We start from the raw sequence: 27,985 nt of genomic DNA, 5'->3' as shown, positions 1-27,985 counted from the left end.
CAATTCTCCCACCTCAACCTCCCAAGTAGCTTGGGCTACAGGCGTGGAACCCTGAAGCTGGCTAGTATCTCTTTTATTTTTATTTATTCATTCTTTGTGGTGCTGGAAATGGAACCCAGGATCTCCTGCTTGCTAGGCAAATGCTCTTCCACTGAGCTACACCCCCAACCCCAATAAAAGTCTTAACAGAAAAGAATACCAAATCTTAAGTGAAAAAAAAATGATTACCAAGAGTCCTGTTGAACCTGTCTACTAGAATGTTGTTATGCAACTAAGAAACAAACAACATGACTAAAGCTTTATAACTTACTAGCCACCAACTACAGTCACTCACCAAACACATCTCTCTTCATTTTCTTCATCTAGAGATCTGTGGTACACAGGTTTTGTATATCTGGATCACTGGAAACATCTAACACGCTTTCAGATATTCCACCTTGCAAAAAGTTCTCAAGCATCAAGAACTACTTGGTGAAAATCAAAGTAGATCTAGAAGCTATGAAAACCTCTGGTGGAGGGTTATAGCCTGTGTCAGAGGACATGCACTCTAGGCTATCAAGCCCAGGGAGGAAAGCAGCCCTCTCTGCAGCACAGAGGCAGTGTCTGATATCATCTGCAAGTGTGTCAACCGCCAAATGTCCCGTGAATCTTATTCCAACCTGGATTTAAAAAAAAAAAAAAAATCCACTTCTTTCAAAGAGAAGCAATATTGGTTGAAAGGGTAGGAGAATAAAATGTTGTTTGTTTGTTTAATTAATAATGAGGCAAGGATAGCTACCCACTCCTACAAACAGTTTTTAATATGTTGTTGGCTTTTGGTTTTGTTTTTAAGAATTAGAAAAATAAACCCAGGTGCGGTGGCTCACTCCTATAATCCCAATGGTTTGGGAGGCTGATGCAGGAGAATTCAAAGCCACTTCAAAGTTTGAGTTCAAAGCCAGCCTCAGCAACCTCGAGGCACTAAGCAACAGTGAGACCCTGTCTCTAAATAAAACTACAAAATAGGGCTGGGGATGTGGCTCAGTGGGAGTGCCCCTGAGTAGTGGTGGTGGTGGTGGTGGAGGAAGAGGAAGAGAATAATTAGAAAAATAAAGGGTAATGAGAAACCCCAGGAAAGGGGAAAAGAGAAGCCAAGACAAAAACAGCCTAGAAAGAAGTACCTTTCGTGTCCACAGGATGTGTGTTGAAATTTCACCTGCAAAATCAACACATCAAGATTTGAACAAAGGGACTCAGCTTTGTTCAAATTCTTCTAAAGAAGACCCTTTTGGTTGTTCAGAACAGTTTATGGATACTAGTGTTGCAACAAAAACATCTGATTCAGTGTGTACAGTATTCAAAGCTTGTGTGAGTTTCTACATGCCGTATATATTCAGCTTGTGTGTAATAAAAGGACTTACCTAAAATTTTTTTTTTAATACAAGACAATGAAAATAACCCAAAATAGTCAATAAAGCAAGAACTAGATTTTACTATATATAAAAATGAACCCATCTTTAACATCTTAACTATATGAAGATTAGAAGTACCTTCTTTGATCTTTCTGAGAACTACTCAAATAATTCTGGAATTCCTATACACTGATCAAAACTTTAAAGATCTCAAAAACTAAAGTAGAATCACTTAACAGAAACTCTTTAAAAAGACTGGGTAAATCCTCAAGTGTTCCCCCTCACTACCTTCAGACAGGCTCTAATACTCAGGGAGAGACAAGCTTCTGTCCCCTTTTCAGTCTGAGAGGGCACCATGTCAATGTCAAACTCTCACCAGGAGGACTGCCTTTTAACTCATGTGCTCATTGAAACGCAAAAAAGAAAACAGCCCGACACCATACTATGTAAGCACAGTTCAATCCTTGAAAGCTTCTAGGCATTTTCTACCTCAAGGCTAAATATGCCCATTTCCTGCAATATTTATTTCCCCCCAATAACTCAAACACTGCTGGAGAAGTACTAGAAGACAAACTTACTCTAGATCTTTTCCTTTTCTCACTTCCAAATCTGTGCATTGCCTATCCTCTCTCTGTATGTCAACATTAGCCTTAGTCTCCATAAAAAGACAATGTTTTAAAAGGATTGGAAGGCCATCCCCTACTTATCAGCACCTTTCATCTTGACTCTTCCACTGCTAAGCTAATGGGTTTCCCTTCTTTACTTCACCTACTCAGTTTGCAAACAAGTTTGCATATAGCACATAGCACAGAACCTGTGACCATTCCTCCCGTTCTTCCATCCCAGCACCTATCCACACTGAGGGGCTTAACAGGAATGTAGAATTGTGCTAGAAAAGCTCTACAATAAAAAGGCAAAAATAATCCAATTTAAAAATGGGCAAAAAGCCAGATGCAATGGTGCACATCTGTAATCCTGGCAACTCAGTAGACTGAGGAATAAGAGTCACAAGTTCCAGGTCAGCATAGACAAGACTAATTCAAAGTAGAAAATAAAAAGGCAGGGCACAATGGTGCACACCTGTAATCCCAGTGGCTCGGAAAGCTGAGGCAAGAGGATCATGAGTTCAAAGCCAGCCTCAGCAAAAGCAAGGTGCTAAGCAACTCAATGAGACCCTGTCTCAAAGGTAAAATACAAAATAGGGCTGGGGATGTGGCTCAGTGGCCGAGGGCCCTAGTTCAATACTCTTTACCACCCCCCAAAAAAAAGAAAGAAAAGAAAAAGGACTGGGGATGGAGCTCAGTACCCCTGGGTTCAACCTCCAAAAAGGCAGGGACAAGAAATTTGAATAACCATTTCTCCAGAAAAGATACAGAAGTAGCCAATAAGCATGTGAAAAAATACTCACCATCATCAGCCATCAGCAAAATGCAAATCAAAATGATATTATAGTGGACCCAGTAGGGAGGGTGGGCAGTAGCACACACCTGTAAACCCAGTGACTTGGGAGGCTTAGGCATGAGGGTGGCAAGTTCAAGGTCAGCCTCTGTAACTTACTAAGACCCTGTCCCAAAATAAAAATAAAAAGGGCTGGGAATGTAGCTCAGAGTTAAAGGGTGTCTGTGTTCAATTCTCAGGACCATACAAGAACTGACAAAAAGATACCCACAATGTAGTACCACTTCACATCCATTAGACTGGCTATACCAAAAAGACAAATAGTAAGTGTTGCTGGAGTGAAGAAACTGGAATCCTCCATTGTCCCTGCTGTCGAGAACATAAAATGGTGCATCTACTTTAGAAGATGGCCTGGAAGTGTTAAACAGAGTCACCACCATGATGTAGCAACTCCATTCCTAGTGTATAATTACGCTCAAAAGCATGGAACATACATTCATGCAAAAATTTGCTAGTGAAGGCTCTCCATTAACTAAGGAACAGATATCCAAAATATGGTATATTCATACAATGGAAGATTAATCAGAAATAAAAAGAAACCAAGTGCTGATGTGTGCGGCCACATGGTTGGGCCTTGAAAACATCATGCTAGTCAAAGAAGCCAAACGCGAAAGATCATATACTGTGTGATTCCACTGTGTGAAATATCCAGGACAGGAACACCTCCAGGGCTGGCAAGTATGTTAGCTGCCAGAGGCTGAGGGAAGGAGGCAATGGGAAGGAACATCTGATGAGTGTGGATTTGGGGGTCGGTATATAAATGTTTTAGAATAATGATGCCTGTCCAGCTGTATGAGGATGAATTTTATGCATTTACATTACACTTCAATAAAGCTGCATTGTTGGGGGGGGGGTCTGTTTGTTTTCTTTTTCTTTTTTTGTACTCGGGATTGAACCCAAGGGCTCTTTACAAGTGAGCTATGGCCCCAGCCCCTTTTATTTTTATTTTTTTTTATTTTGAGACAGGGTTTCACTAAGTTGATTAGACTAGACTGGAACCTTCAATTTCGTGCCTCAACCTCCCACCATGCCAGGCAACCTGCTGATTTTTAAGTGTACCCTAAATAGTAAAATAAATAGAATTTCTGCCTTTTTTCTGGGAGAGGGGGTTCAGTGCTGGGGATTGGACCCAAGGCCTTGTACCACATGGTAGGCAAGTGCTCTACCACTGACCCATATATACAGCCCTTGCCTTTTATTTATGCAGAAACTGATAGAAAAGAAGGCAAATAGGGTCACAGAAAGATGAAGGAAACGTGGTAAGATGAGAAACTGTTTTAGTTTTTATGGTGCTAGGAAGAGAACCCAGAGCCTCATACTTGCTAGACAAGTAAGTGCTCGATCATTGATGCACATCCCCAACTCTGAAGGTTTTAAAGGTGTATATTATTCATAATGAGAACAAAACTTTGAAAATACATGTAAGTATAAAACATTAAGCCTATCATAAAAAGTCTAGTATTCTGTATCTCTTTGAATATGAATATATACACATACTTTTTAGACAACTGAAATATTACTGTAAACAGACATTCATCCTTTGTATGTATATATATGTGCCAATATTTTACTACCCTCCAATTGTTAATCAATTGAAATATTTCAAAAACTTTTCTCCTAGTGTATTATAAAAGGCTGTGATTTAAACTTAAAGCTGTGAGTCTTAACCTTTGTTAGGTCACAGACCTCTTGAAGAATCACATAAAAAAAATTTCAGAGCCATCTTCCAAAGGAAATGCAGAGACCCGCCTGAAGCTCACCATGGGCTCCAATTTTAAAAGCCTTCAAGAGGCAAGAAGATGAAAACTGCCAAGTCCTAAGACTCAACAACAAAACTGGCAGAATCTTGGCACTCCTCTGGGATCTATTCCCAAGCCAGACACGAACCAGAAAAGTGGCAGCAAATTGGAACTCCTGAGAAGAGATTACAGTGCTCTGGCTGAGAGCATCTCAGAGCTGAAGAGCTGGGCTTAGTGGAAAGAGAAGCCCTCATAATAATGCATGCAGGCCAGAAAGATTCATGGAAAAGTCAACTGCAGAGGAGATGGAGGAGCTCTTCTTTCTAGCATGTTGAGCAGCCAAAGCAACTGGTCCCAGAAAGGACAACTGGTAAGAAAAAGCTCTCTAACTCAACATACTCATGCATTCCAGTTCATCTACTCAATGCAAACTGGGTGCTCAACTGTTTACCAAGATCCTCATATCACTCATTCTATCACATTACTAAGTATGGAGGGAGGTATCCTCAGCATCAGCAAAGTCTGTAACTAGAAGTCCACCAACTGCACAGAAGGTGTAAGACTTTGTTTATTATAAGCCAAACTACAGGCACAAAGCAGCTCTGCATTAACAGCTGAAATAAAGCAAATGGATAGACAAAGAGAAAAGTCTATTAACAGTCCACAGAAAATAGGACACTCTAAAAATATAGAAAATAGTAAGAAAAAGATTATTGAATTCTCAGGAACTGAGAAAGCAAAACTAGGGAGGAGAAACAAAGTCACTGCAGATTAAATATGGAGAGTTTTAAGCCAATTATAAAAGATCAAAGAGAACAAGAGAGGGGAGGAGTAGCCTTACAAGTAACCGAGATAGGAGACCTTGGGAGAAATACGGCCAGAGGCAAATCATTACAGTTTACAGCGAAAGTAATCTAGGAATGATTTTAGCAAGGAATTCACTAGAGACCACTATTGCGAGCAACTGCACAGGGACAGAAAACAAAAAGCTCTTTATTTGAAAAAGGGTACACAACTACAAAGGGAAGGATGGGATTGGCACACAGAAAATGATAAATAAAGAATGCCCATGTCTGGGGTCACATGTGGATTTCCATGCCAGCTTCTGGCTAGGATTTGATGTGGTCTTCACTTCACACCACCACAGTCAAGGGGGAGGAAGAGACAAAGGTTGTGTTAATTTACTGGCAGTTCTGTTCTGTCCTTAACAAAAATCTGACAGGAGAGCCAGGTTACCAAGGCACAAGTCAATGGTTTCAGCCACCTGGGAAGCTGAGACAGGAGGATCGCTTGAGCTCATGAGTGTGAGGCCAGCCTGGCAACACAGCAAAACCATGCCTCAAAACACACAAGTGAAGCAACAACAAACTTGACATTGCCCTTCTAAGCAATGATATCTACCTCAAAATTCTCTACCTTTACTGACTGATTTTTACCAAGAGAAGATGTGTTGATACAAATGATGCTAACTTTCCAACTTAGTGCCTTTCATTCATGCCTTCAAAGCATGTATGGCACTCTCTGCAATTTATAAGCAGCACTTAACATACTTCAGTGGCTACCCACAATAACCCCAAAGGTTGAAAAAACAGGAACTATTAGGCTCCCCAGGTAGAGGATGTGGCTGCAGTTTGGAAAGGTTGTTGGCACGTAAGGAAATGTGGTGGTACCTGGAGTCTAGAATAAAATCCACATCTTTGAACTCCAACTCTGATAACTTCTTGCAGTGACATCAAGAACCCTAGATCATCAGCTTTTCATTGTTGGGGGTGGGGAGGGTGCTAGGGATTGAACCCAGGACTTTGCATATGATAAGCACACACTCTACCATGAGCTACACCACCAATCTTCCAGCTTTTCACCTTTACCCTAAGCATTTAATGCTGAATATTTTGTTTTGATTTTTGGACACTAAACACTGGATACTATAAAACAGAGTCAGAAAGGCAAGGAAAGCACAGAACACCTAAGGTATGCCCATTACAACTAGCATGTAAGATCCAGGAAAATGCCTGCCTTATGAAATATGTCTTTTTTTCTAAATGAGAAGGTACAGATCACTCTATTACCAAAAGGATGAGCAAGAGCCTAATTATAGCTGGCTTAATAGAATAAGAAAAGGTATCATATTACTAACACAGCATTTACTGATATTGAGAAAATATCTCTAAGAGAGAGAAGAGCAAACCAAGGAGAACCCCAGGCAACAACTATTTCACCTACCTCTGCACTTGGATACCAGCTGTTTACCTGACCAGATTACTACTGACATAACCTCACCAACCAGGGCCATAGAATCTAATGTAGGACTCAAGCATGGGTTGGGTGTCACCAACCTGAATTTGAATCCCAATCCTACCACTCAATATACATGTGATTTTGAGCAAGTTATCCACCTTCAATTTCCTTATAAGTGGAAAAAAAATAGCTCTTATTTTACAGAAAAAAAAAATCGCTGTAAAGATTAAATGAAAGTATAAATAAACTAGCAGCAAAGACAACACCTGCCACAGGGAGACAGTAAAAGAGAGCTAGTCTTATTAGAATCATTACTAACACCTCTGAAAAACGAAACACTGAAGAGTTGGAAAGTAACAAACTACACCCTTAGGAGACAAAGAATAAAGCACACAGAGAAACTAGGAAAATGTGATTCACACTCATGCGTGGGGCCTCCACTTGAAAAACATCACTTATTCCTACCCTTCTGGCTCCTGATGCCACAAAATAATGTGAGAATTACATTTCTTTGCTTAATCACCCTTATTATGCTGTTTTTCCCCCCAGCCCTACCCAATTTTCTCCTGCTCCTAGATCCAAGCTTTTGTTCCCTGTCAAAGTCCTCTCCACTGCTGTAAATAATCTCTCTCCCTCTTTTATATTACCTTTCAAATATTTATAGACTGTTATTCTCCTTCTCTCCAAGTCATACATCATTTTTGTTGCCCTTCCTCTGGATTCTCTCTAGTTTATCTACATCTTTTAGAGAAAAACAAACCCAGGTGCTGCATGATGGAGACAGCACACCCAAAGCTAACAACCCCAAACCAAGAAGGCCCCTTTTTCAAAGCCACACACACACAAAAATTCTTTGATGTGCCTCTTACTCCTTTTCTTCTATAACTCATAATTCCATCTCTGAGATAAAAATTTCAGGAGAGAGTGATAAGGGATATGAACACCACCTTCATCAAGTGGATGCCGGGGCTCTGCAAGGTAGCCACTCCTGGGTCAGGTTGCCAGGGACAATCTCAGGTCCATCTCCAACCTGCTAATGAGGAATCACACCCACTACCCACTGATTGTACTTGCTAACTCCTTTCCTGTCCACTGCACTCAGAATCTGTGTATTAGCTGAATAGTGTCCTTGAGACTCCCTGTGGCTTTCTGTTTTGTCCCTAAGGAAAAAAATCCATAAAAATAAAAAAAATAAAATGTTTATTTTCAAATAAACACAGGTTTTGGAGTGTTTTAAAAAAGAAAACTTCTGAAACTAAATAGTTAAAAAAAAAATCTATCGCTGCCACCAAGAAAATGAGTCCCTTTTGTAGGGGACAACTGTGACACACCCAGTTCAGCCTCTCTGTGTTCCCTCTCAAAGGCGGTGGTGTCCAAATGTGACATGCCATGCTACTCCCTCATCCCCTGTCTGTGTATTTGTCCCCTGCTTCTTAATCTCATGTGAATGTTCTGGTGGTTTCTAGTGGTTTGTGTGACACTCCCCACTCCCTCTAGAAAGGATAACAGATGGGTAACACTCAAGACATCTATCAGCAAAGTGAAGAAAACAGAAAAAAAAAGGAACATTATTTAGAAGGGGGGAGTTGACCTGTATTTTAATGTGAAGGCTTAATACATTTACTACGTTTTTAGTGTGAAGCTGGATCTCCTGAGATTCCTGTCTGGTACTGTAGGGAAATGTGATGGATTACACAATCCTCCTCCAAGGATGTACTTCTTATTGTCTGTATAGCTTCGTTTTTGCAAAAATCAGTTTATGACCATAAGGAAAACCAGACCTAAACTCATTCCTCTGTTCCTCATACTAGTATCTGGAACTTGAGTTCTAGAACTTGTTTATATACTTCATTATTATTTCAAATAATTTTTCATAGCCATCTTATAGTTAACGAAAAATTGTGCATCAGAGTATCTCACAAAAGAGATGAGCCCCATAGCAATTTGGGGAGATATATAGAATATTAATTCATTTTGTAAAAGAAGAGATGAACACACAAGAAATTAAATGGGCTGTCCAAATAAGAGGGAGAAGGAGCTGAGCAAGGTCTTTGGACTCCAGATATTAGCTTCTTTCGATGAGAAGAAGCCTCCTCCCCACTATGGTTATCAAGATAATAACAGAATTGTTTTTCTAGGTGTCTTCAATCTTCAGGATCTTTTTTTTGGGAGGGGGGGGCGTTCCAGGGTTTGAACTCAGTGCACTCGACCACTGAGCCTCATCTCCAGCCCTATTTTGTATTTCATTTAGAGACAGGGTCTCAGTGAGTTGCTTAGCACCTTGCTTTTGCTGAAGCTAGCTTTGAATTAGTGATCCTCCTACCTCCTGAGCCACTGGGATAACGGGCGTATGGCACAGCGCCTGGCTTATCTCCAAGATCTTTGATGAAGCTTCTGCTGTCACGTGCCATTCTCTTGGAGGGAAATCTGGCACTGTTATTCAGGAATGATAACATTCATTCCATATCAACACAAACGTCAAATGACTTTAAAATAGTTGAAAAGTAACATGCATTCTGATTTCATGCAAACCAGCAACACTGGCTAAGAAAAAGATTATAGTCTATTAACTAAAACATCTAACTAGATAGTACAATCAGCCCTTCCCTATCCTTAGGTTCTTCACCTGAAGATTCAACCAACTGCAAAAAGTTGGTTGAAAGTTCCAAAAAGTAAAACTTGTACTATGCTGAAGCCACATTCATGAGGTCATGTGTAAGCATGCCTGCTGCAGCCCCCCACCAGTTCACAGATCCTGTCTTTCACCAGCACTCGTATGAGCACTGTTTGACTCACTCTTTCATGTTCTACGTAATAAGGCCTTTGATAATCATCTGTATTGAACGTGTACATTTTATGACATTTTCTAAACAATACAGTAATAACAGGGTTTTTTGTTTGTCTGTTTTGTTTTCCAGTGCTGGGTACTGAACCCAGGATCTCATGAATACTGGATAAGCACTCTCTCACAAGTTACACCACCAACCTGTTTTAACAACTATTTACATAGCATTTAAATGGCATTATTTTAAGAAATCTAGAAATGACTTAAAGTACCTGGAGGGTGTGCATAGATTATTAGGTTAATACTATACCATTTAAAATAAGGCACTTGAGCCTTTCTGGACTTTGGTATCCAAGGAGGGTTCAGAAACAATCCGAGGACACCAAGGGACCTCTATGTATTTCCTCATTCCTCAGCCATGGTATGACCAGACCAAATAGTTAATACTGAAACTTCAAGACCATGTCTGTGAAATGGTTTGGTCAATGAGGTCTTTAGCTTAACTTGAAATCTATCTGCTCATAGCTAAAATTGAACTGAGGAGTAGAAGTTAGGAGGTGTATTTTTGTAAAGAATGCACTGGCTTAGCTGTCCTCTGGCCATTTTCACATGACCTGGCTAATGGTGCATCATGGGAACTGGAATTACTGGGAGTTTCTGACCTTCTGAGAACAGTGACTAAGACTCAGTCCTATGGCTCTTCTTGTCTCTTGCAGTGTGTCCCCAGACAGTCTCATGAAGCTTTATGCTCTAAAATACCAAGTAATGAGGGGTGGGGAAGTGTAACCCACATCACAAAGGGTATGTGTGTGTGTGTATACACACATACACACACACACACACACACACACACACACACAGAATTTAGTTCCTTGTGGTTTTAAGCCTGAGGCCCCACTTCCTTACTGTCAGCTGAGAACTATTCCAAGGCCTCCTGCCTTCTTGGGGGTAGGGAAAGGTCTTCCTCCATCTTCAAATCCAGCAGTAATAGGTCAAGTCCCACAAACTTGAACATTCTTCTTAGTTGTCTTCTGCTATGGTGTCTCTGGGGCAGCTGGGAAAGTTCTCCACTCTAATGGTTTGAATCTGGAATGTCCCCCAAAGGTTTATTTTGTGTTGATGGCTTTGTCCCCAGTGCAGCAATCTTCTGTGGTGGAGCTTACAGGAGGCAATTGGATCATGAGGGCTTTGACCTCATCAGTGGATTAATCCACTAACAGCTGAATGAACTACTGGAAAATAGTGGAAACTGTCATCAGTGGGGCATAGTTGGAGAAAGCAGGCCTTTGGAGTCATGTACTGGAATAGTATTTCTTGTTCCTGGCTCATCTCCACGCCCTCCTCATTGCACCCTGCTTCCTGACTACCATGAGCTGAGCAGCTTTGCTCTACCACACCATCCACCATGATGTTCTGCCTCAACTCAGACCCACAGCAACAGAGCCAACAGACTGGACTAAATCCTCTGAAACAGTGAGCCAAAATAAGTCTTTCCCCCACTAAGCTGTTTTTCTCAGTTATATGTCACAGCAAAAAAAAAAAAAAAAAAAAAAAAAAAAACTACTCTTAAGAATCATGCCATGAGATCCTGGAAGATCCAGGGTCATCTCTCCATCTCAGGATCCTAGACTTAATCATATTTGCAAGGTCCCTCCTAGCATGTGAGGTCCTGGGGACTGGGTGTGCACTTCTTTGGGGGGCCTTGAGTCTCCGACCACACTGAATACAAGGTCTCACCTACCAGACTGGCACAGCCCCAACAACAGCCTAGCCCTGGAAATGCTGTGACTGCAGCTCTCTGGAGGGAGTGACACTGACAGTACCTACCAAAATGGCACCTAAACTTATCTCCAAAACAGACCTGCTGTCCCACCCTTTCTTTCCATCTCTACTACCACCAGCCCTGTCAGAGCAGCTCTCCCCTTGGCATGGGCAACAGCCCAGCCTTGACATCAATCCCTGCTCCCACTTGACTTTTTCAAGCTACACTCCACACAGCAGCAGAGAGATCTTTTAAGAGAGTAAATCAGGTCACGCCATTCACGGCTTTAACACTTCAGTGACTTTCCATGGCACTCATAATAAAATCCCAACTCCTTCCCTGGCCTACACGGCCCTTCGAGATGCAGCCCCCGCAGATGTCACCCCTGCTCACAGCACTCAGACACCCGCCACCTGTCTGCTGTTCTAAGTGCAGTCTCACTTTGCTGCTCCTTCTGCCTGGAACGCTCTTTTCTCAGACCCTGACCCCAATGGTTCATTATCATTCAGAACTAGCTCCAATTTAATCTCCTCAGAAGTCTTCCTTCACTGACTCTTTATTTAAAACAATCGCTGTCCTCTCAAGTCACATCCTTCATATCACTTCGTTTTTCTTCATAACACTATTTCCTAAAAATACCTCGTTTACTTATTGATGTACTTGCTTATCAACTCTCTCCGCCCCTGGAAATGTAAGCTGCATGTCTTATTCACTGCTATATGCCACACGCCTAGAAGAGCGACTAGCCCAGTGCAGTCACACAATGAATGTTAGTTTTATTTTTTCAGTGCTTGGGATAGAACCCAGGGCCTCGGGTGTGCTAGGAAAGCCCTTCACGACTGAGCTACACCCCCAGCAATAATAGTTAGATATGCAAATTTTTAAAAAATAGAAGAAAACAAAGAGAAGGTGGGGAGGGACTCTTGCTCAGACAGTGCTCTCACCAACAGAAATGAATTCAATTTTGTTCAGCAAACATGGATTGGTATCTAATGAATCCAAGCAGCTTCACTGAATTAAAGCATGTTCTGTATAGTTTAGATAAACCCAAAAAAAACCCTTGAGAATAGAGTTAAGGGTTAGGGTGCAGAAATCAATATTGAAAGTCACCTGTTAGCATATATACTGAATTGAATTGACATTGGATGACTAAAGCAATACCTAAGAGCTCTTACTGCCAATAAACATCAGAAAATTTGCCATTACTATAACATTGAATCAGTATTTTCTTTTGATAATCCAGGTCTGCTTTAAGAATCTGTTACATGATTTTTTTCTGGAAAGCAGGTCCAGTGGTGTTATAAAATAAGACCAAACTAGCAATTATTAAGTCTGTCCACAGACATAAGAGACTGGAGTCAACTCTGTTTGAAATGTCATTGTTTTCAGCAACAGTGATAAACATTTATGTGAATTTTCACAAGGGAGTCAAAACGGTTGTCCCCAGAATTGAATTTTTTTATCAACTGAAAAGTAAGACACCTCAGGCTGAGACAGAAATGCAGACATGCCCTCGCCTAGTTAGTTGTTCATGAAATCACAAAAAGAAAAAAGATCTGACAAGTTCCAGGGAGATAACACTTAGAACCACAGCGGGGCCAGGAACCCCAACTCCTCTTCTTTGCTTCATGGTACACTCAGGGCACTGCGCAGCTATGAGCCCAGATCATCTGACAAAGATAAGGAATTCATCCTGCGTAAGGTGTTAGTTCACATTGCCCTGGCCCATGTCTACAAACCTCCACCCTAGAGAGACTTCAGAGACTCCACTACACCAGAGGCATAGATTAGACCCATCTATGAAACAAAATGAAAAGTTAGCAATAGAGTAAAACTTTGGAGCTGAGAGAAGGAGGGGAAGCAGAGGAGAGAAAGGATACTGGCAGAAATAAAAGAAACCGTCTTAGCACCCAGGAGTCTACAGATAATTTCAAAGGCCATGGAGCCTTGAAGAAAAATGAAGCTGGATCAGGCACAGTGGTGCACACCTGTAACTCAGCAGCTCAGGAAGTTGAGACAGGAGGATCTCAAGTTCAAAGCCAGACTCAGCAAGAAAGAGGCGCTAAGCAGCTCAGTGTTACCATCCATAAAAACTCTCCGTGTCTCTAAATAAAATACAAAATAGGGATGGGGATGAGGCTCAGTGATTGCAGGCCCCTAAGTTCAATTCCGGGTACAAAAAAAAAAAAAAAAAAAGTAAAGCTGAGACTAAATGCTATCCTCAGTCAAGTTAGTTAATGAGAGGGAAATTGGACATAATAGTTGAAGGACAACAGAGATTCTGTTTGGGAAGTTCTAGAAATGGGTGGGGGCAATGGTTGTACAACAACGTGAACGCACTTAAGTCCACATTTAAAAAGGTATGAAGTGACAAATTTCAAATTCTGTATATTTTATCACACTAGCAAAAAAAAAAGAACAAGTGAATAAAACAAAAGATGGGAAAAAAGACACCCACAAGAGCCTAAAAAGTAGTAGAAGTCTGGGAGGGGAGCTGGATCCTGAGACCAGCAAAATCAGGAATACAGGTCAAGGATTTCAGCAACACACTGGGGAATGCAAGGGAAACTGATGACAGGAACTTTTTGACATTTCAAAGGGTTCCGTGGGCAACAAATTTAAGACTGCATCACACAAGGACAGCACCTAGTGTTACCATCCATAAAAACTCTCCAATGTGGGCTGGAATGTAGCTCAGTGGTAGTGCTGGGAGCATTTATGAGACCCTGAGTTCGACACCACATACTCCAAAACTATGACCAGCCATTGGCAGGAAGTTCTAAGAGTTAATGTAAACTATACCCTCTTCCAGGGGTGCCAGGTAGGACAACTGTCTATTTTCACAAACTCTCAGGATTTTCTTCCACTCTACAGAAAGGTGACCATGGTCTTCCATTTTCAGAAAATCAAAAATAAAAATTATCCTAGCCAAGTGTCTAGGGTACTAGATTTCCTGCACCCTCATTTTGAGGAAATACAGATCACCTAAGACCTGAAAAGATGCTTCAGTCCTTTCTAAAAAGATACCAGTATTTCTATCGGCCAGCCATGCACAGGGAAAGACCATCCCTGGTTCCTCTATGAATTGTTGGCTTCCTCACTTTCCTTTTCACTACAAACTGTGACAATGAGGTAAATGGAGAAATTTCTATAGAGACTGAACATTAACATAGTTCTAGTGATAATAAAATGCAAACCTGAAGACTCCTTCATGATCTGATCTTCTCATCGGAGAGACTCACACTGCTTTGAACTATCTATTATACTTGCCAGAATGAAGGGATCTTTCCTTTCAATTTAAGAAAGTTTAAATGTGGGAGCTGGAGTCGTGGCTCAGTGGTGAGATGCTTACCTAGCACATGTGAGGCACCACATAAAATAAATAAGGGTATGGTGTCCACCTACAACTGAAAAAATTTTAAAAAGCTTAAGTGTAGCAGAGAGCAGTGATTCATGCCGGTAGTTCTCAACTCACTGAGATCCCATCTCTAAATAATACACAAAAACTATGGGGCCCAGTGGTTAAGCACCCATGGGTTCAATTCCCAGTACCTGCCCCCCCCACCACCAAAAAAGCTTAAGTGTGAATTTTCTGGATCCTTCATATATTGCTAGTGGGGATGTTAAACAGTGCAGCCTCTTTGGAAAACAGTCTAGTAATTCGTCAAAATATTACACATACAGTTACCACAAGAGCAGCAATTCCATCCTCTGATACACACTCAGGAGAAAAAAAAATGTACATTTATACAAAAAAAATTGTACACAAATGTTCACAATAGCATTACTCATAATGACCAAAAATTATAAGCAACCCACATGTCCATCAACTGATGAACAGAAAAATAAAATGTAATATGCCCATACATGAAACATTAATTGCTAATAAAATGGAGTAATAAAAACTAATAAACACATGCTACAACATAGATAAACCTTGAAAAAATCAGGCTAAGTCAAGGAAGCCAGACACAAAAGGTCACACAGCTTGTTTTATTTATGTGAAATGTCTCAACTATGACAATAAAATGTCCAGAACATGCAAATCCGAAGAGATGGAAATATATTAGTGGACACTGAGAGGTTAGGTAGGATGCAGGTGGAGAATGATCACAAAAGGGCAGTTTCTTTTAGAAAAGGAGACAAAATTTTCCAAAATTAAATTCTGGTGATTGTTGAAAAACACTGTGAATTTACAAAAAAAAAAACAACAACAATAAATTATAGCCCAACATGGTGGCATCGTGTCAGCAACTCGGGACACTGAGGCAGAAGGACTGCCAAGTCCAAGACCAGCCTGAGCAACTCCATGAGACCCATGTCAAAATTAAAAGGCCTGTGGATGTAACTCAGCGATAGATCATCCCTGAGTTCAAACCCAAGAACTTCATACACACTCAAAAATTGAATCATAGATTTTTAAACAAATGAATTATACAGTATAGGAAATATACCTTAACCTGTTAAGAAATTAATTTGAATTTTTAACTATTTTAAAAATACACAAAAAGCACACTGAACATCAAAGATTTTTCTCTCTGACATCTGTATGTGGGTTCGTGAAAACTCAAGTGTTTTAAAACAACTCATGTATTCATTCAACATCATGTATCATTCATTCAGCAAAGGTTTACTGACCATCAACTATAAAGCCAGGTAGTTTACTCGATCATAGGTGAACAAAGTGATAAGTAAAAGGCCATCCATGCTCTCCAGCTTATTTTCACAAGGGAGATATAGATGTAACCCAATCAAATGGTTGGTTTTATGTGTTTTGTATATGGTGTTTTAAAACCTGTGACTTTAAATTTTCTCAGTTTTTTAAAGCTCTAGCTAAATTTCCTTTCTAGCCACACGTAATCTGGTTAGGCTATTTTCTGTGTACTTTGTTGTTATAATTGCTAAACCAAAATACTATCCACACGGAGTTTCTCTCAGACCAACTGAACTGCTGTATTTGACAAGTGTAAGCAGACTTCCCTTGAAAAAAACAAAATGGTCTAAAATAGTATTTAAAACAGCAAGCTATCAAAATGATCGCTACCATCTAGCATTTTCTTTCTTTCAAACTTCCAACGGTTGCTTCAGTTTACATTTGGGTTAAGACAATCTGCTGGCAACTTCTTTGACTCTGAAAGCATGAGGATGCTTTTGATCTGAAGACTTTTTTAACCAAGCACTAATTCTTATTCTGCCTGCAATGGAGAGCTGGCTTAAATCAAAGGGAGACTATCTCACATAAGTGGTCAGAATCTTTCAAAAATAAACGCCTCATTCATTGTGTGTAAAATGTTTTTATCATTCATTTGAGTGATATGCTTCCTTCTTTGTGATGTTAGAAAACTACAAAGATAAAAATTTAAATGTTATATTAAATTCAAATAACCCCAAAGAGTAGATTTAGGGCAGTGGAAATATGCTGTCTGACATCATAAAGATGTTGTCCACACCCACAGAAAGGACAACACCAAGAGTGAACCCCATTGTGCACCCAACTCTAGGGGATATATGACAATGCAGGTTTCTTTGTAACACTGGCACTATTTTGATGGGGGATTTAGATAGTAATGGGGGAGGCAACATATGTGTGAGGGCAGGGGATACATGGGAAATCTCTGTACCTTTCCTTCAATTGTGCTGTAAACAACCTAAAACTGCTCTTAAAAAAGTCTATTCTTCTAAAAATTTAAATTCAGTATCTTCATTGTTATTCATCAGTCCCATCTCTCACTGATAAAAACCACACAAGGCACACACTTGTAATTCCAGCAATTCAAGAGGCTGAGGCAGGAGGATCACAAATTTGAGGCCAGCTTCAGCAACTTAGCAAAACTCTATATCAAAATAAAAAATAAAAAGGACTGGGGATGTGGCTCAGTGGTAAAGTACCCCTGGGTTCAACCCTCAATACCCAAAACAAACAAACAAACAAAACCCCAGGGACATTATTCCATTTTCAAACTGGAATTGTGAAATAAGAAAGTATACTTTATGCTAATATTTTAAAAGATAAAGCCACAGAGAAAATGCTGAGATTGCTATTAATTCATGGTCCTTTATAGCCAAAAATGTTCATCTTTTTTTTCCTCTGTGCCTCCAAAATGACTAGGAAAATCTTTTCATATCTGTAAAATATATAAGTCCTCAAGACCTACAAAGAAATATGCTCCTCTTCTGGCCTGCACTCTCTTGAAGTGAATTCCTGCTGAAGAAGTGAATTCCTGCCCCTCCACTATTAGGCACAGACCAGCGCTACCCTTCCAACAGGGGAAGGGGAGGGAAATAGGGCCATGGGCTGCAGGAAAGGCAGAAGCTGCCAAGGAAAACCCCAGACGGTAGGAGGTAGCTTGATCTGGGGGAGGGTGGATGTGCATGTGGATGCAAGTCCAGGGTGCTCCAGAAGGGAGGGTCCAGGAGATAACATTCAGGTCCTCACAAAGGACATGCATGCAGAACCAAGTTCTCTACAATACAGCCCTTCATTTGACAGTTTCTGCACAGAAAAGGAGATGAAAAACTATGCAGACCTCAGGGAACATACTGGGTAGAACAGTGTTCTATGTGTGCACAGGAGGTTGAAGGAAAAGTAAAATGTAAAATAAAACAGACGAGCCCAAATTTACAAAGAAAGAAGGCCCAATTTTTTTCAAAAGCTGATAACTTGAAATAAAAAAAGTATACTTTATGCTAATATTTAAAAACATGAAGGCACACAGAAAATGCTGAGATTGCTAATTAATTCATGGTCCTTTATAGTAAAAAATGTTCATCTTTTTTTGCTCTGTGCCCCACAAATGATCAGGAAGAAACTTTTCTAATCAATAACATACCTGTTACCATCTAATCCTACTAGTATAAAAATCAGCAACAAAACAATTTCTTCAAAGGGCTATTTTTTTTTCCCCACAATCAAAGAAAAAAACAACAAAAGTCTCGTATACCCATCTTCGAGGATATCCAATAAATCCTTTGGTCATTGTTAGGCAGCCTTTGACCAAGGACTGTCTTCTAATGTGCATTATCCTATTTATAAGGTTTAGTTCTCCAAAAAATGAATCACAGCTTGGTAAATCCAATTTACTTTGAAGTGTCCTTAGAATTCAGCCAATAATCTCTGCAGTAATTCTTGAGCATTTTTTAGTCTCACTTTTGGCACTTTAAGGAGCCAAAAGGAGATAACTAAGAAACTTCAAGGACATAAAAATCTACTCAATTTCACCAAGCAACTGGCCTAACAGACCCTAGGGAGCAGGGGTAGGAAGGAGGTTAGCAACTGCACCCAGGTGAGCCAGGTCAGTAGGTCTTACTATTCCATGACAACTCCTACAACTTTCAACTCTCACTATATCATTTCAAACCCTGGCCTTCCACATCTACATAAAAGAATTCTAGGCCTTTAATAATGCCAACTGGGGCTGGGGTTGTAGCTCCGTGGCAGAGCTTCGCCTAGCATGTGTGAGGAACTGGGTTTGATTCTCAGCACCACATATAAATAAGTAAAATAAAGGTCCATTGACAAATTAAAAAATATTTTTTAAAAATTCCAAGCTGCATTAAATGTTACAAAGCTAATGACAACGGGTGCAAACACACTCCCATTATAAACAGGTAAATATTATTTATCTGTACACATATGTATATATGTATATACGTATACATACATGTATGTACATATATATATTATATGTATATGTACATACATTCACATACTTATATGGAAAGAAAAACTACACACAAACGCCTGGACATGTAGCAAGTAATCCTAGGATGACAGAGGTGAAACTCAAGACTGGTGCTGGAAAAGCAATGTTCTTTCCTTAAATAGGTTCTGGACTCTACTACAAATGTTTGCTCTTTACTTTGCAATAGTTAAATGTTACTTCAAATACATACAATCTTGAAAAAACATAAAGTAAGCTATATTCTTGTTAGTGCCAAGTTATCTAAGAAACTTGTCTCCATTAGCCACCTAAAAGCTGTAGGACCCATCTTCTGTCTGCCTCTCCCATTTTCACAATCTCACCCTCCTTCTCCCTCTTTCTCTCTGTAATTGGTATTCTTCTAACTTCCCTACCTCCCTCTCACTCAAATCCTCAGTCCATATTAATTATTAATTCCAACTCCAAAGGTTTGATAGAAATCCTGCGAAGGATGACCATCGTGTCCCAGAGATGAACTGTCTAGTGGGACACCCACCTTCCTTTGGGAGGCATAGCCTCCCAGAGCCATGAGTACCCACCTATGCCCAAGCAAAAGAGCAGAACACATATTAGGTTCAACTTCCCCTTGCCTTTGAGTACTGATCAAGAGTTCAGGATACTACAAGGTATGTTACTCTAGAGACAAGCAAGGGATCTGGGCGCATCCTCCTTGACTCTGACCCCTAAATCCTTCTACCCTGTGACTCCTCTCTGTTACTTCTCCTCCTATTGCCACTCTGAAACACTCTGCCAGAACCTGTTTTGCCCTATGGAAAGCAAAGTTTGGAAACTGTTCTATGTATACACTATGAACAACCAGTCCAAAAAAAGAAAAAAAACAATACTGGTTCAATTTTTTTCAATTTTTTGACATTAAAATGGTACAAAAGCCAGTGCAAAGATGACACACTTTCACCACATAAAAATAAAGGCATTGTGTTGTGTCCATCTACACCTAAAAAATAAATATTAAAAAAGAAAACCATAATGGCTGGGACATAGCTCAGTGGCAGAGAACTTGCCTAGCATGCATGAGGCCCTGCACTCAATCCCCAATGCTGGGGGGAAAAAAAACAGTAGAAACTATATTTTGAATTTTGATCTTTTCCCAAGCTAGCAATATGGGATATGATCCTCTCAATTTTGCACAGCAAAAGCAGCTCCCAGCCAGCCACATGATCGTAAGGGTAATAAACAACTGGTACTGCACATTGTACTATGTTACTAAGCTGAGATGTTCAGTGGGTTAAGCATATTAATTGCATTTGATTTAGGAATTGTTCAATTTACGTTGGATTTATCAGTACATAAGTCAAGGAGCATCTTTACCTTGTCCTTTGTTCATTACAGAACCTGTAGCTCCAGTAACACACCTACCTGCTTTCCCTGTTGTGCACTTATCTTCTCCTCCCCACAATGGCAAAGACTCATGCAATCTTTAAGAACCCTCTCCCTCATTTTTGAGAACCAGAAACAAACTGCCCACAGAGCTTAAGTGACTTATTCCAAAATTTCACAGCTAATTTTGGATATGCAGCTGAGCAACTTTAGTCTAGTGGTTAAGCACAGCAAACTGAGTAACTCATACGAGCTTAGCAAAGATGGTACCACATGGCAAGGCCATATTTCATGAAACCATGGTAGATCCTAAAGACAATCTCAGCCCATATACATTAGTCCCACTTACCCAGAGTTTCACTTTCTGCTATTTCATTTATCTGAGGTCAACTATGATCCAGAAACATTCAATGGAAAATTGAATAAACAAATGATTCACAAGTTTTAAATAATTTTCATTGTTGTAATTGCCTTATTTTATTATTAGATATTATTAATCGTATAGTACCTAATTTATAAACTAAACTTTTCCACAGGTATGAATATGTAGGACAAAAACATTTATTCCAAATATATACATTTACATATATATAAATATACATATACATGTAGGGTTCAGTACTACCCTAGGTTTCAGGAATTCACTTGGGTCTTTAAACCTATGCCCCACAGAGAAGGGGGGATTACTGTATTTAACTGCCAGAAACTCCAAAATTCCACATCTTTGGTGGATTTCTCAGAGGTTCTCTGCATTCCAGAACAGCACCATCAAATGAAACTTTCTGAGAAACAGAAATGCATCATCCAATATGACAGCTCTTGGCAATATGTGGCTAATGAACACTCAAAATGTGGATCAAAGGAGAAACCAAATGTTTTCTTTTTATTTTTAATAATTTATTTATTAAATAATTACCTATGGCTGGAGGCTTCCATAGTGAACAGTGAGCTCCAGACCACTGAGGTTCCTGAAGCAATTTGGAGACCCAGTGCACCAAGCACACTGAGCTTGGGAGACAGATGGACTGATTGATATGCTTTCTAGTTCAATCATCTTGGCCATGAACTTAACCTCCTACACCTCTGTCTTCATGAAGTTAAAAAGGACTACTACCTCCTACTTAAGAGAATGACTCCAGGAGGAAGGAAGACAAACTGGCACATATGAAGCCCCTAGCACAATGCTTAGCACATGGGAGAGACTACAAGCCTACATGACACACTTTCCCTATTCCTTCCCAAGTTCATCCATATCTGACACTTAGGTTTTGGCCTTTTCAGACACTTTTCCCAAAGGGATGCTGTTCCTTGCTGACGAAATAAACTTCAGTTCTAAGAAAAGAGGATCTTTAGCACCTACCCAACTAGACCCCAAAACAGAGGGGTGGACCAATATGAAACATGAACAATCTCACTCCTCCCTGACATTATGTGATTGTGACTATTAACTATCAACAGGAAAGTAAAGTTGCTGAACCTTCACTTCTAGAAGCCATGGCCATCTCCTTGTGAGGCAGACAAAAGCAGAAGGAGAATTCCTTAAGAAATTCCTCCAAGCTGTAAATGTTATAGGTGACCCAGGAGGGTCTTGAGTCTGTTTTTATAGGCACAGCACTCCTTCCTCATGCCAGACCCCAATGTGAACCCCAGCCCCCGCCCCCCAGGTTACCTGAGGCCGCTGTTGTGGGTGTACTGGCTGCTGGTGGCTGAGAAGAGCTGCTGCTCTCATTCATGAGACATTGGTTGCCACCGTTGTTCTCTCTCTTGACAAGCAGCTCAGCTGCACTGGGCAGCGGGATGGGGTGGCTGATACCCAGTTCCTCCTCCTGCGCCTGCTGCCTTCTCAGAGCCACCTGGAAGCATAGGACAGTGAATCATTCTCCAGCACTCTAGAATCACCAGTTCCAAGGATAGGCTCTGAACATAAAGAGGTTTCTCATTTCTCTTACCTAGCTGTCCAGGTAACTAGGATGTGCAGCCAAAGTTGAAAAATGATATAAAGTCAGGGTATCTGGCCCATTATAGATATCCCCAAAACACATGAGTGTGCAAACTATCAGGAAACAAGGATCAGGAAAAACTCATCCAAAGAGGGGAGTTCAGTCTCAAGAGTAGAAAACACACTGATGGATTAGGAAGCACTGGACTCCTTCACCCCACAAATATGTAAAAGACCACTGTACTGGAAACAGTGACCAGTAAGCTTACATTAGATCCCAGATTCCTCCCCATTTAAAAGGAGAAACAAGAAGCAAGTAAGCATCCACTACAAAATAGGATGAGAAGCAAACACCAATCTACAGCAAAAATGTAAGAATCAGCCTGCGTAGAAACGCAGCAGAGACCTGAACCATGGAATGAGTTAGCACTCACACAGGGAAGGAAAAAGGGGTAAGAATAATATGGAACAGAGCAGCTAGGAAATGAAACCCCACAAAACCCTTTTCCCCAAGGGTGAGGGAGCATGTGGAGAAGCAAGGAAGAGCAAGGAGGCTGGAATCTGGTGTTGAAAGTCCCTGGAAGAAGAAGAGGTGGGAGGTGAGCAGCAAGGGAGAGGACAGGTTTGGGGGCGGGGGCGTCTAGGCAGGGAAAGAGAGACAGAATTGAGACAGGTAAGAATCTGACATACTTAGGAAACACTTTAAGGGGCTTCTTGTGTTTATAATCTTTTTAATAACATTGTTAAAAATTGGGGGGGAGGCTTAAAACAAGTTGTATTTTTGTTTACTACCTGTAACAAAGAGACTTTCTATTGAACTTGACTCTTGGTGGTCATAAAAGGAGAAAAATGAAGCACCCTACACTTTAAAGGCTCAAAGACAAGAGAAAAGGTAAAATCAAAATGGTAAATCAGAAATCCAGCTACAATCTATGTATTGGCTTAGGAAAACTATATAGTCCAAAGTTAGCTGATTCATGTGGAAGTAAATTTCACTCATAATCAAAAGAGTCATCACCTTAGAAAACTAAACCTTGGATAATTATTTAAGCATATATCTTGGATTTTCTGCTATTAACCAAGGGCTTGGAAACAGCATTATCAATGACTGCTCAGAAGTAAGTTTTTTAAAACCCTGCAAACCTCTAAAATATTAATACATACTTGTACCTTGATTTACACAAACCTCATGCACATCCAAAAGGCACAGCTTATCTAGTCCACAAACTAAGGATGCCCTTACAAAGATCTTCTCCAAGGTTTGTTAGTGAACATTATTTACACGGGAAAGGGGCTGGCAATGGATTGCAAATGTAGTTGTTTTATTCATCTAATATCAATCTCAAACTATTTTAGAATAACTAGAAAGTAATTGCTATATAGATTTTTAAGGGCTCATCTAGCCTAACACAAATCCTCTGGTACAAAAAATCCTGAAGTTCATATTCTAAAAGTAATCTTGGGTCGTTTTTGTTGTTAATTCAGCTGTCTCCTCAAAATTAGTCCTTCTAGGAAGGGTTTTCAAAATTAATGCCCCTATTCGTATATCTTTATTACATTTTGAGAAAAATTCCCTGAGTATTGCTCCACGTTAAATATTTAAGCCAATGATCAAAAGTCCGGAATACTTTCTTGCCTATATATTTAAATGTTTTAAATCTCATTGTGATGCACCTTATTGTTACATCCAGCATAACAATTCACTACAGATTAAGTTCTATGAAAAAACTACCTATATTTTCAGTAACTGCCCTTATAATATCTGAAGACAAAACACTTGTAATTTTAAATGTTTTAACTTCTCTGTGCTTAAAACTCTGATGCACGTAGAAAGTACACGATCTTTAAGCATTTGTGCAGTTATGTTCAACTTAAGATCTTTTTTTAAAAAGGGCTATTTTACACGTTTCTAATCAAAAGCAGCACACCACTGGAAAACACTTCTTTGGTGTCATTTCATTTTAAATAATCTATCTTTAAAAGATGAAACAACTTTTAGCTGGAAAGAATGTGTATTATTACCTTTTAAAAACCTTTTAGGAAACCAAAGACGTGAACTTTCGTTAACTTGCTAAATTACCAGCGTCCTGTTGAAGCCATTAAAAATTAAAAATAAAAATTAACGACCAGCTTCAAACCCAGGAGTTTTTTTTAAATTCTTAAATATAGTCAAAATATCTGGCCCCCCATAACTTGGGGCCAGATAGCGAATTTTAAAATACTAGCATTTCCATTTGCTCAAAATGGCTGAGGCGATCGGCCCGGAGCCGCCGCGGGCGAGGACGCCAAGTGCACCAGGAGCCGGAGACCACGCCGCTGCGGCGTCCATCCCAGGGACTTTTCCAGAAAAACAAACGCGGCGTCGCGTTCCGCAGCTACCCAAGGGTCTCCCCTGGCCCCTACAAAGCGTCCCTCGCGGCGCTCCAAAGGACCCTACTTAATTTAAGCCCAGCTCAGCGGGGAGTAGTCCTTGGGACCCCCGAGAGGAGCGAACCCCGCAACTCTGTGCGCGGTGGAGATCGCGGGGACTGCCCAGCCAAGCGAACCCCTCGGCGATCGGCTCCGAGAGCGAGGCTGGAGATCCCAGCCGCCCCCACACTGCGGAGCGAACCCCGCAACTGAGCTGAAGCGGGGCCCGGAGATCGTGGAGAATCCCTAGCGGAACAAACTCAACTCTGCTTGGAGGGCAGGAATGGAGATCTGGGGGCCCCGCCGCTGCAGCGAGCCCCGCAACTCTAGTGCAGGATTGGGGCGATCTTTCCAGCAGGGTGAACCCCGCATTTCCCCTGGCTGGGACCGGGACTCGTTCCCGCCTACCCTGAGTGGCTTCGGCCCTGGCTGGGAGTCCCGCGTCTCCGGCGCGCTGCGAACGTCGGCTCTACTAGCCGGATCATTCCCGATCCCGGGCCCTTCTTAACTCTGGCCTCGTCGAAGGACTTTATCCCTAAAGCTCAGAACTGAACCCCCCTTTCCGGACGCCCGTACCCACCTGCGCGGCCATCACGCGCTGTCTCTCGGCGATCAGATTGCACTTTTTGCACTGGCAATCCCGCCACATGCAGAAGCGTTTGTGGCCCTTGAGCGGCGAAGCGTAGCCGTGGTTCCTGCACCGAGCGCACTTGGGCAGCCTCGGGGACTTCTTGCTGGAGGCGCCCAGGCCCGATGCCCCAGAACCGGAGCCGCTACCGCTGCCCCCGGCGCCTGATCCTCCACCAGCGCCCATCAGCGCCCCAGAAGCTTTCCCGAAGCCCCCGGACTTGCCCTGAGGCGGTGCCCCGGGGGCGTGCGGGGTCTCGGACGGTGCCGAGGGCTTGTTGAACGCGTCGTCGTTGGGCATGTTGCCCCAAGGAGCGGCAAAAGGACTCACACCGCCTCTCACGCCCGAAGACGGCTGCAAGGAAGCACCCAACCGACGGCTAGGTTCTAGAGGAGGAGGTGCAGGAGGCGTGTATGCAGCAGCCGGAGGTGCAGCCCGAGTGGCGAGGTCGGGACACGCAGCGCCGGGAGTGGTGGGGGGTTGTGCCCTTTTTTTTTTTTCTTTTGGCGCGCGGTGTAGAACTTTTGGATACTTTTCAGAATGTTCCCGGGATTGCAGAGGCGGGAGAGGGCGCGAGGGAGCTCAGCCACGCCCATTGTCCCCCAACTCCAGCCACTGTGCTCCCGCTGAGTGCAAGCTTGCACTCCAGCTACACGCAACAGGGCGCTGCTGCAGGGATGCTGCAATCGCACAGAGGTGCAGAGCATGACCTCATAGCTCTCTGGGGTACCGGGGGCCAGGCTGCCAGACAGAGCTCGCTGCACCTAGGAAGCTAGCCTCCCAGGTCAGGAGAGGAGTCCAGCGTGCTACTTGGAGGTGGTGCAGAAACCTGTCGGGTCGTCTAGCTCCCTTCCCCCCTTTCCCCTCCCCCCAGTGAGAAGCATTCTTCAGGTTCAATATGGGAGACCTTGGCAGCAGCAAACTCAGAAATTGGTTTATTTCTCCCTTGATAATAAGGTTGAAAGTCTGAGAGAAGAGATCTCTACATCTGTGTCAGCAGATAAGACCCTCACTTGGGGTTGAAGTGCGCCCAAAATATTAAAAGTTGGAGCTCTTCTCCATTTATCCCGTTTTCATCTGTTCCCAAGATTTCTACCTCCTGGCCCCAGATAACTTTTCCAGTTAACCAGATAACTTTTATATAGTTCCAGTCCTAGTTTCTTCTCACTTCTTGCATTTGAGGCAGCTTCATTTGGACTCTGAATGGGGGTGGGAGGGTTACACACATGTAGACGTTTATCAAAACTCATTCTACATTTAAGATCTGTGCATTTTATGTGTTTAAGTGTACATTTTTAAAAAACTCCGTGATCTTACCTTTCCCGAGTTCCCACCGTGAACTCCCCATCCCCTATCTCCTGCCACATTTGTCTCCTCTGCACTTGCACAGCTAATCCATCCCTGGACCTGCTGATCAGTTCTTCCCATACATCCATGTGACCAGTCCTTCATCTAGAGTCTCAATCTGCAGTAGCTTCCAACAGATCTCTCCATTTCTCTTTGTTCTGAGGTATTCTAAGTACCCAGCCCCAGGGCTCCTCCAGTGCCTAGCTATTGTTTTCCACCTGAAAAACAACAGTTGAAGACCTTAGGCTAGTCTTAAAGCACTTTGACTCATCTCGCTCTGCATTTGTTAGCTTCCTATTCTACCAGCTTGGAACAGCTCTTTGTTGACCTGGTACAGCCTCTTTGTTCATCACCACTTTTCTAACCTTGTATTGGCAATTGTGCTTGGGGCTAACTTGCACCCCTCTCCCACTTTCCTTGCTTTTCACCAGTTAGTACTTGCCTTGAATATTCTGGGCCACAGCCTCAGGGGAGTAGTTCTCAAAAGGAGCATAGCCACCTCACTTGGCTTCTCAATTGAAAGGGTTGTTCAGTGGCCATTTCGCCCACAGTTGGATGTCTTCAGCAACTGAGATCTGAAGTCCCTTCACTTGCCTTTCTCCCATTCTAATTCTGAGGCCTCCTACACAATCCTCAGAGTGCATTTTCTCCATTAGTGTTAGCCCTCTGAAAATTATTTCCTTCCAGCTTTACACAATGCCACAAACCCTGACCATGAAGTCAGTGAAGCTCTACTCCAGACAGGGATCAAGATACAACCATACACCCATATTGGAACCTCTTAAATGATAACCAACGTTTTATTCAGGGACATCCTTCTCCCTTAAAGTCTTCTATTAAAACACATAAGCCAATTGCCATTATCCATTATTTTTTTTTAATCTACACTTTAGTACCTGAGCTGAAGTTGAATCTTTCCCAAGGCCCAGTCTAGCTTTAGACAATAAAGTAGATGCAGGAAGCAACAGCTGTCACATCCCAGATCATGAGGAAAAATACGTTTCTTATAAACAGAATCTGTGATGGAAGGATTTAAACCTATAGAAATTGTGGTGCTAAGAACATGTGACCAAGGTATTAAAACATAAAATGAAGTAATGAAATTAATAGCCAAGAGAAGTTTTTATTTACAAGGCACAGAGGAGGCACCAGACAGGAGATGATCTATAAAGGAAGTAGGAAGACCCCCCAAAATAAATAGATTCCTACTGGACATTTTTAATAGCCTCGCCCTGTTATCTCCTTTTTCCT

The 27,985-nt window shown here is 41.6% G+C and overlaps 1 protein-coding gene across 2 annotated transcripts in view; it reads right to left on the bottom strand.

The window, feature by feature from the left end:
- Dmrt1 (doublesex and mab-3 related transcription factor 1) overlaps positions 1-25,890 on the bottom strand; it is a 103,930-nt gene extending 78,040 nt beyond the window's left edge. Inside the window, exons 1-2 of one of the 2 annotated variants that reach the window (XM_005324085.4) lie at positions 25,340-25,890; positions 22,081-22,264 (exon numbers count right to left, since the gene is read on the bottom strand). In XM_005324085.4, the coding sequence (XP_005324142.1) occupies positions 22,081-22,264; positions 25,340-25,687 (532 nt within the window). In that variant the 5' untranslated portion in view covers positions 25,688-25,890. The remainder of the gene's footprint in view (positions 1-22,080; positions 22,265-25,339) is intronic. The other variant, XM_040285689.2, reaches the window with a different exon arrangement.
- Positions 25,891-27,985: the final 2,095 nt, after the last annotated feature.

The sequence above is a fragment of the Ictidomys tridecemlineatus genome, chromosome 4 (genome assembly GCF_052094955.1).
Source record: "Ictidomys tridecemlineatus isolate mIctTri1 chromosome 4, mIctTri1.hap1, whole genome shotgun sequence".
Lineage (NCBI taxonomy): Eukaryota > Metazoa > Chordata > Mammalia > Rodentia > Sciuridae > Ictidomys > Ictidomys tridecemlineatus.
This window is presented reverse-complemented; position numbering and strand designations above follow the sequence as displayed.